Source organism: Hibiscus syriacus, unplaced genomic scaffold (genome assembly GCF_006381635.1).
Source record: "Hibiscus syriacus cultivar Baekdansim isolate YM2019G1 unplaced genomic scaffold, ASM638163v2 tig00111745_pilon, whole genome shotgun sequence".
In the NCBI taxonomy this organism is placed as follows: Eukaryota; Viridiplantae; Streptophyta; class Magnoliopsida; order Malvales; family Malvaceae; genus Hibiscus; species Hibiscus syriacus.
The window spans coordinates 745,705-755,935 of record NW_024063168.1 but is presented as its reverse complement, the minus strand read 5'-3'; the positions used below and the strand labels follow the sequence as shown (position 1 = coordinate 755,935).

At 35.6% G+C, this 10,231-nt stretch overlaps 1 protein-coding gene across 1 annotated transcript; it reads right to left on the bottom strand.

Moving 5' to 3' along the window:
- Positions 1–1,556: 1,556 nt before the first annotated feature.
- LOC120169121 (cellulose synthase A catalytic subunit 5 [UDP-forming]-like) lies at positions 1,557–8,279 on the bottom strand. Its single transcript, XM_039177345.1, has 14 exons — positions 7,962–8,279; positions 7,220–7,415; positions 6,899–7,134; positions 6,710–6,812; positions 6,409–6,577; positions 5,577–5,843; positions 5,059–5,404; positions 4,648–4,785; positions 4,408–4,533; positions 4,074–4,286; positions 3,704–3,974; positions 3,244–3,440; positions 2,784–3,134; positions 1,557–2,446 (listed from the first exon to the last, which is right to left on the bottom strand). The coding sequence occupies exons 1-14, from the start codon at positions 8,040–8,042 to the stop codon at positions 1,865–1,867; spliced, it is 3,276 nt and encodes a 1,091-aa protein (XP_039033276.1). The 5' UTR covers positions 8,043–8,279; the 3' UTR covers positions 1,557–1,864.
- Between the last annotated feature and the right edge of the window lie 1,952 nt (positions 8,280–10,231).

Genomic DNA, 10,231 nt, shown 5'->3' with positions numbered 1-10,231 from the left:
AAAATCGTATATCAAAGCAATATCGATATTGTTATCTCAGTATTGATATTTTTTTCTAATCATCGATACCCGATAAGTATTTTATTCTAATACTCATTGAGTATAGATAGTAACAAGTTCTTAATGACATTTATTGTGGAAAAACATTGCTGCAACGACTCCATTCATGTCCCCAACAGTCCCCATCAATTAGAAGCTATAAATACAAACATCCAAAGCTTTTTACGAGTAAAGAACTATACAATAAAGGAACATCTATTTGAAGAGACTCGTTTGTACTTAAATTTCTTTATCTTTTATTCTTGACACTTGTGAGCATTCATTGTATTCTTTTAGCTCAAATGATTTTTGTGTGTGCTTAATTTGTAAATATTTTAATCATATAAATCTCATTTCTATTTTGCTTATTTGTTTTATCTTTTGATAAGGTTCGAGTGTTAAGATTTGAGTAGAAATCTTAAAAGAATTGTAAGGTTAAATCTTGTTCTTAAAAGCTTATCAAATTAGAGAAGATATAATGAAAAATTAGTCCTAGAATGTTCGCACGAACGATTACTTTATCCTCTATTCTCTTTTTTATTGGAGTATTTTAGCTTTCGTCATTTTAATTTTTGATCGAAATAGCTCATGTTTAATAAAAATCGTTAGTTAACAAATGATCAATATATGTTATTAATGTGATATTTTTACTATTTAATTATAATTAATATTTCAGTAATCATTTTATCTCCGTTAAAAAAATAATAGTTATTTTATAATTTTAGAAAATTGAAGATCACGAATATTGTATGAGCATAATTTAAGAACTTCTAATTTGTTTTATTTTTAAATTAAATAATTTATAATAAAAAATATCAAAAATAAAAAAAGGAAATAATAGAGAAAATGATCATATATTTTCGAATTTTTTTTTTGAATATCAATGTCCTTCCAAAGGAAATCAAACATTATCTTAAAATTTAAATTTTCCAAAAATATTATTGTTGAAATTTTTTCTAAAAATATTAAATTATTATTTGTATAAAAGGTACAAAATCTAGGATAATTTACATATTTAATACCCAAATTATCAATTTTTGATCCTTTAGTACATAAACTTTTAATTTTTTCAAAATGGTAAACTATACCATTGACCGCCTAACAATTTAGCTCATTTACTTTTTTCATCGATCTTTCAATTTTGTCAATCAGACTACCTAACTATTTAATTATTGTCAATTAAGCCACTAACCATAAGAATGGATGGAAATATTGCCGTGATAGTTAAAAGAATTGGCAAAGTTATAGTATATGTTCTAAAGACTCTTGACTATTTAACGCATGAGAAATAAGTATTTTAAACTTATTTTGAGGGCAATGTGGGCTCTAATAAGGGACTAGACCATCAATCTGATGCACTCGAAATTATGTTACAAAACAAAGCTAATGAAATGAAAAGCTAAAGCCTTAATTCCTCAATGCCATGGTGATGCTTGCAGCCATATCTTATTTGCAAGACAAAGCAGACAACCTTAAAATGAAAGAAAAAACAAATTCCAATCCAAGTTTTTACAGTTCCTGAAAGCCTCTCATTGAGAAGGGAATATAATATCATTATTATTTTTTACCCTTTTGGATCCAAAGAATCAATAAAGAAATCAACAAAAACAAATATGGGGATCACGACTCTTGTGTATCTACAGCTATTCCAACATGGTTTCCCCTTTTGCTTACCTTACCAGTACATGCTGAGGGCAACAATGGCACATCTGACGATGTCTTCATCTTCCACCAAATGCGCTGCGGATTTTATGCGATTTCCGGACAAGTTTTCTTCGTGAAATACAACCCCCCCTTCCCTTTCCTTTTATTCTTTTCCTGTATTTTAGTCACAGTTCAAACCACACACTTCTAAAACAATATCTCCTTTCGAAACAAAGGGGTTGACTCGAGCCCATAAAAGGGAGAAAATTGAAGCTAATAGTATTGACCAAACCACAATAATGGTGGGAAGCCTGTCTTGTTTCCCCATCATCCCTTTGAGGAACGGGTAGAGGTGAACGATGACCCAGATCGCAAAGAACAGTCTACCGAATAGAGGTCCCCATGAGTCGTATCCATTAGAGATGGCATCTGAAATCCCAACTATGACTCCAATTATGTTGATGATCAACAGCGTCATAGGAGGAATCAACAATGATGTCCACTTGAATATATATAGCTCAGAAAATTCTCCATCGTCTCCTCCTTTCGAGGTGACTGTGAAGTTCGTGTTAACACCAGCTAAAACCTTGAGCAGACCCTGGAAGAGAGCAAACAGGTGTGAGGAGACACCACCAATCACCCAGAACTGCTCATTTCTCCACAAGTCATGTATTCCAACACCTCCCCACTGCATTTCGAGGATGCTAGTCACAGCAATGACTACGAAGAGAGACATGAAAAGAAGACTGGCATAATTGCTAATCTGCACAGGGAAAAATTGGAATTAGCTGAAACTCGGATAAAGCAGATTAAGTGCATATCCAGTTTTTGTACTTCCCACAGTATATCCAGTGATATTGTATCCCCACTCAAAAGAATAAAAGAAAGGGAAAGAAAATAAAATCTGCAGTATGAGCTTTCCTTTGACTTAGTAAAAGCATGTTAATGATAAGCGGTCATATTATCACCCATAAAATCGGTTCTAAAATTACTATTTACTAGTCTGAGTTGATTGCCCGTTAGAATGACATGCCAGTCAAAATTACTATTTACTAGTCCGAGCTGATGGCCCGTTAGAATGACATGCCAAGCAGAATTACCTCGGGGACGATAAACTTTCCAGTAAGGAGACAGACAGCTGGCAGTGTACAATAAATGAGCAGTGGAATTGATGTCAAAGGGTACACAACAGAGGCTATGTAAGAAAAGCGCTCCAAGGGTTTCAGTCCACAGCCATAGCCATACCATATTGGGCAATGCCTGCTCAAGAAAATTTCAACAGATCCCAGAGCCCAACGAAGAACCTGGTGCAGACGATCTGAGAGGTTAATGGGAGCCGAACCCTTAAAGGCGGGCCTTTTAGGAATGCAGTACACTGATTGCCAGCCATGGCAGTGCATCTTGAAGCCTGTTAATATATCCTCTGTAACAGAACCATATATCCACCCAACCTGGATGAAGATCAGCATTGATGAGCATCAATACATAATGCAATAATTCAAAGGGAAAGAACTTCGAAAGACAAATTAATTTATTAAGTTCAAAATGGTTTCTACATACTTCTTTTCCCCAATCTGATTTATCTTCATAACCACAACTGATGACATGGATGGCTTCTTTCAAAAGTGATGCAGTTGTTGCTCCTTTTGGAACTCCTCCGTCCTCCATAAGAGTTGAAGCAATGAAAACAGGTGATTGACCAAATTTCTTCTCGAACTTGATTTGCGTCATAAGGGATGACTTCTCATTGTCTATACCTGAAATATAATATGATGGCAATACAAGTGATAAGGGTCTAACATAATCTATTTAAGCAAGGGAGCATGTATCTGAAATAATAAAGGTAATAGATTCTCGGTCAATAAAATATATTACGAAACATCAATCCCGACTTAGATGGGACAAAAGTATGCAAAGGAGACCAGTCCAAGATAATTTATAGTTACTACCTAACAGAGATTATGAGCCATGAGAAAAATTCATTTTGCAGATGCATACCAGAAACCATAGGAAAACTAACCTTCAATTCCTTCGTCAATATTCTCCAGAGCATATATCTGCTTTGTAACTTCTTTGTTGTTTTTCTTCTTCTCACTGGACTTTGATTTCCTATTCTTCTTTTTAGATCGGAAACAGCAGCAGCAGCAGCATTTTGGCAAACAATTGCATGTTCTTCTTGGAGGCTTCTTCTTGACAGGGGCATCATACCCGTAGAGTGCCTGCCTCCTGAAGACACATCCAGTTCCGACATAAATAGGACCTTGAATCCCATCCAGTCCTTTCATGTTGATCTGTTTTAACAAAAATAAAAAAGTACATATCATCTTTTCCTTCCAGGAAGAAACATGGTTTGCAAGTCAACATTAAATTTTTCCAAAACCTATACTTACATCAAAAAATACAACATTGCGATTTGAGTATCTATCATGTCGATCAATGCCATCGAATCTTTGGGGAAATTGGACATAGCAGATCTTCTTTCCTGAAATAGGGTCCATCATGAAGCACATAGCTTCACGAAGAGCCTTGCTGTTGTTTATATAGTGATCACAATCAACGTTCAGTAGGAAAGGAGCATTGGAGATGATAGCAGAAACTCGCACCTTCATTTCAGCCAAAAGTTCTCAACAATTAGATTAATCAAACAACAAACAGAACAGATGGCACGTCAAACTTAGATTTTATTGTTTGCGCATGCTTGAGATAAGAAAGAGAGAAGCATACCAATGAGTTCATCGCTCCAGCCTTTTTGTGGTGATCAAAGCCTGGTCTCTTCTCACGAGAAACATAAATCAGACGAGGTAATTCGTTCCCTTCAATATCACAAACGCCATCATGACCAAGGAAAACCTATATCAAAGAATACCCAATTTTTACAGATGTTAATATGCATACTGGCATAAGTGTGGGAATCAGGTAGCATCTGAACCATATCTCAAACAGCACATAAAGAAAACACCTCACCTGGATCATTCCAGGATGATCCCTGACATTGTTTCCTGGCCATGGAGTCCCATCTTGCATGGTCCAACCCTCCTCTGGAGCCTTTTGAGCCGTGGAAACCAAGCCATTTATTCGAACTTTGAACTCTTCATATTCCCTCTGTATTGACAAATTAGCAACACTCATTATGAACATCATTTATTGAATTTTGAAACCAATGGAGCACATTTTTAGTGTACACAAATACCATGAATAAAATAAATGAGTTTCTTTTGCCCAATGCAAATAGACAGCCTCTCTGTCTGCTAAACTTAACGCAATTTCCAGGTCTACAATTGATTCCTTCATAAAGCATTTAGGCGCTAGGTACGCTAATCAAATGACAAAATTACCAGCAGTAAACATATTGTAATTAGGAGAAAAGTTACAAACCTTCATGGCACGGCGTTCCCTCACAAATGCTGGATCTACTTTATCTGTCAAATAGTCAACTTTCTGAGCAAAATACCACTCTGGGGCCCGGGGTTCAATGATGAACTTCTTACAAAATGGTACCCACTTTCTTGCGAATTCAGCTGTCTCAGACAGAGCCTCAAACGTGAGCATGGCAGCACCGTCATCAGAGACATAGCAAGCTACTTTATCAACTGGATAATCTACAGCAAGGATAGAAAGAACTGTATTTGCAGTGATAAGTGGTGGCTCTTTCATGGGATCAACTGTACTCACAAATACGTCTACAGAAGCTAGCTCAGACGGCTTCCCTTCTTTCTCGTATCTGAGGGGAGGGGGGGAAAGAGGAAAACAAAAACTAATGATATAAATATAAAAATAACAACTAAAACAGAATTCCCTCTCTGACATGCACTCAAATTCATCAGGGTAGAGATGGATTGAGATGCAAAGAGAAAGAGTGCAGACATGGATATGAGAAAGGAAGATAAAATCACCTCAATGATAAACGATCAAGGTATGTTTCTCGTTCAATTGGGTGCCATTTCGGGAACTGATCTAATATCCATGATATAGCAAACCATATTTCACATATGACTGAAAGAAGCCACAGAAAGAAAGCATCATTCACAGGATGCAGAATTCTATAGTGGAAAAACAATGCCAAGACCACAATCCGGAGTAGGATAATTAATCTGTATGGATTTATCTTGCTAGACGGGATTGGTAGTTTCCTTGAAAGCGGCTGCCTGCCTTCATCCATCCTACAACAATAAAAAAATTACTTTTTCAGTTGGAACAGTTGATGAATGCAAAAGGGCCGGCATAAGAAACTATAATTACTTTTAGCCTAGTGTAGATTTGGTAACTGAAACTGATATGAATTACTATCGTGCTTGATGCAGAGAGCTCATATGCAAGTTCGCATTACTTCTCCAACACAAAAGAACGAGGCATGCACAACATGAAAGTAACATTAACATATATGTAAGGAGAAGACTAACTCTAGTGCCACCACAAAGTAGATAACGCAATCACATAAAAGATTGATATTTCCCAGGAAAAAAGAAGCCAAGGTTAAAATAGTTCATTTAGCACAAGTGAAAACAACAATTATGCTTCTACAATTAATCATAAATACCATTGATAATTAGCAACTTAGGCTTTAGCTGAAGCAGGCAGGTCTTTTTCTGAATGGACAATTTCTATGTTCTTTTAACCCAAAAAAGAAAGTGGAATCTAGTAAAAAAAACAATTGCAGGAACAAGTTTCTACGAGCTAGCATGCACAGAAACAGAAGTTAAGAATTCAATGGTAAAATGCACCTACACTGGCAAATCGGGATCGTCAAACTCATCTCCGTTATATCCTTCATGCTTAACCACCTGGAGTTTCTCATTCTGTTTTTTCTTCCAATCCTCCATTCTTTCCTTCCATGCAACAGTTCCATACCCATAAACTCTCAAATCTTTCTTAGGATCCATTGGTCTGGGTGGCACTGTGATATCAACAACAAAACTACATTACACAGAATAATCTGATAACTAAAAAGTTCGGAATTTTGCAATGAATCATTTGAAGTTAAATTGCAAGTTTTTGTACATTGCTACCAAGAAATGGAGTAACTTACAAGTCATGGAAGGATCAGGAACTGGCAATGGATGGACACATTTTCCGCGACTCATAAAAGGAGGAATGATGAGAGCATTCTTATCAGAGGAAATCCCAGCATCCTTTTTTTTTATAATAATCAATTATAAATGTCAGCCACCAATGGAATAATAATTAAACGAACAAAACATGACTAGCAAAAATTCACCTCTTCGCCATATGTCAAAAGAGGGATCTCTGTAGCAACAGAAGCAGCATCAAACTCAGCTGGCGTGCTTAGTCCCGAAACATGAGGTTGGGAACCACGTCTGATATTGAGTCGAGCAGAGAGCATGGCGGCAGCAATATGGTGAGGGTCTCTCCTATCTTGGCTAGCGATATCAAACTCATTTTCCAAATCATCAGCACCATCCTCTTCCTCATCCCCTTCCACACGAGGGCAACCTGGAATAGGTCACATTGTTAGCTAAAACTATTACCACCCAGGGATTTCCAGGTTTTACTAAAAGATCAACTTATCGAGCCTCACCTTTAATGCGCTTGTATCTGGTTTTACATTGAGGGCATGCTTGATTCCCCTCACTTCTTTCATATTCATAGCAAGGCCTGCATACTGGGAATGCACACTCATTGCAGGCGACAAAAGGTTCACCATCAATCGAAATCTCTATCTCGTCTCCACAGATCTGGCAAATCTGCCCACTTAGTTCTTTAACAGATGTCACCTGCAAGTCATCGTTACAGAACTTACATTGTCAACTGTCACCAGATCATTAATAATGCTTTTCAAAACACCGGACAAAAGACTACTCAACTAAAAAGCTTTTGTAATAGCTAAATAAATCCTCCCCCAAGAAAAATCCAAAACTACAGTTATTAATTGCCAAACTTGGATGCATCTAGCAGCTCTGAGATCTACGAAGTATAGAACAAATTACTTAATTGGGTTTATAAGGGATGGTTAATGAAGTTCGGTTTAGTTGAATCTAGGCTGTATATAAACACTAGACAATCAAGCTGAAGAAAACAGCCATGGAAACATGGTAAAAATTTCTGCTAATCCACCAATGAGACCTAAAAGTAAAAATTTTTAAAAGCCTCACCCAAATCCAAATATGGGGGTCCAAGAAAAGCGTGAGACACAAAAGAAGCTCCAAAAAGATCACATCGACCAGGTTTTAATCCTCCAAAATTCCTTCACAAACTATTGGTGTAGATCATAAGCGGTAACAAAAAGCTAAAAAGAAGTAATACGCCTTGAAGGTACTTACTCTCGCAATCTCATCAGCATTGATGAGAACAAACTCATTCCTGTTGTGAGAACCAGCAACAAGTCTTCCCTTGGTATCCATTTACCTCTCAACCCCAATAACAACAACACAGCTCAAAGCTTCAAAAGCAAGACAAACCCACTTCAATATAGCTCTCTCTCTTCAAAACTCATGACCCAAACTTTACCTTCCCGCCTCTCTCTGTCCCTCCCTCTCAAGCACACATTACAGGGAACAGCGCCACGCACATTATAGAATGAAATGAAGAAAAACGCAGCTTTAGAGAGAGAGAGGAGAGAGAGACGGGAAATGGGAAGAAGACAGCTAGCTAAAAATATAATGTCAATTATTATAATGAACGAAGTAGAAAAATACTAAAGTAATAGTTCAAAAAAAATACACATTCACCGTGTCATCGCATCTTATTGATTGATTCTTATAGAGAGAGACCCAATTTTGCCAACTAATGAGCCGCTGTCTCCCTCTGTGAAATATAAAAATGAAAACTTGTGAGAGAGTCAGAGAGAGAATGTTGATGAAAATTCAACGCTTAACACACAAAGAGGCAAATAAAAAAATCTGACATTTTAATTTCGATTATGAATCAATTTTTTTCTTGAGTAATGCACTCTTCTTCTTCTTCTTTTTACGTCAAAGGTTTTTGAACAATAAAAAAAGATAAATTATATCATTTTTTATTAAATTTTATTTTATCTCCTATTTTATTTATCGTATTTTTTAATTTTTTTTTATTTTACTTAATGAACTATACATATTAAATTATTTTACTCACTCTACGTTAATCTTCTAACGGTATGATTACATGTCTTTTTATTATTTAATATAAAATAATTTAAAATATAAAGGGTAAATTATATTGTTCATCACTCAACTTTACTCTCTATCATATTTTGTTCACTCAACTATAAAATAAAACAGAAGGTGGTCGGATGCCACAGTCAGCCACCTCGATCGCCATATATGGTGGTCGTTCAGTCTCAAATTTAATGGGGTCGCTTCATCTCGACTCTTTGAGTTCGAATCCGAGCTCCGTTTTGTCAGAATTTGTTTCGAAGTCTACGAGTCATATATTGAAAGTGAGGAAGCTGAAATGTTTCAATCGAGATTCACAGATTTTTGGATATTTTTCAATGAAACAACCACTAGATTCGAACTCAGGGAGTCGAGATGAACATACTTATGAATTTTGGGGTCGAACGATCACCATCAACGACGGTCTACAGTGGTCGAAATGAAAAATATTGTGGTGGTCAGCGATTGTAGTGAGGAGGGGGAAAAAGATGATTTAAAACGACGTCGTTTTGGTGTATATTTAAGTTTATAAAAACGATTGCGTTTTGATGTTTGTATCATGTCATAACACTGTAATAAAAAGTTAACGGCAGAGTGAACAAAATGGTTCAATCTGTAAAGTTCAATGAGCAAAATAAAAAATTGAAAGTACGATGAATAAAATAAAAGAGAGTGAAATTTAATGAGAAACGATGTAATTTACCCTAAAAATATCCCTCCAATTGTAAATAATAAAAAGGAGAAACAGTGTAATTTATCCTAAAAAATCCCTCCAACTGTAAATAATAAAAAGGGGAAACTAGTTACTGAGAAATTAAATTTAAACCTCGAAGAGAAGAGAAACTGAAATCAAAATCAAAATCGATCTTTGAGTGGGACCCAAGTTCTTGCACTTTCTTTGTTAGGGTTGTGGAGGTGGTGGGACCAAGGATTACCCCACCGTGCCACGGTGGTGCTTGGCGGTGATAAAAGGTAAACTAGAGGGAGATAGGGGAATTAAAAACTGAAAAATGAGGAAAACAAGACGGCAAATTTAGGAGAGCAACTGAGTTAAACTGTGAATCAGTTTGACAAAATTCTCCAAATTATAATAGCCAACTGTTTTAGTCCTTTTTCTGATTATTTTTCTCCATATTATAAAAATAATAAGGCCAAAAGCAATATTCCATTTCTTTATCGTGCGAGTGTCGGCAGACCTACTGCTGTAAATATTTATCCTTAAATATGTATACATATATATTAAATAAAAATATAATGGAGAATTAGCAATCAATTAAATAATTATTTTGTTTTTTTATTCAATCTTAGAGTTTTATTTTAGAATAAAAAGTTTCATCTAATGTTGGAAAATGATAGTAAATAAATGGATAACTTTTTAAAATAATATTTTTTTATTAAACTACGATGATTATAAAATAATATCTATTATAAATACTTTCGATCATTTGACAAAGAAC

Excerpts from the sequence above, each read along its gene's own strand:
- LOC120169121 (XM_039177345.1), bottom strand. The coding sequence starts at position 8,042 with ATGGATACCAAGGGAAGACTTGTTGCTGGTTCTCACAACAGGAATGAG. Across the intron at positions 4,534-4,647 it reads ATCATCCTGGAATGATCCAG|GTTTTCCTTGGTCATGATGG; the intron begins GTGAGGTGTTTT and ends TCTTTGATATAG. Across the intron at positions 3,135-3,243 it reads AATCAGATTGGGGAAAAGAA|GTTGGGTGGATATATGGTTC; the intron begins GTATGTAGAAAC and ends ATCTTCATCCAG.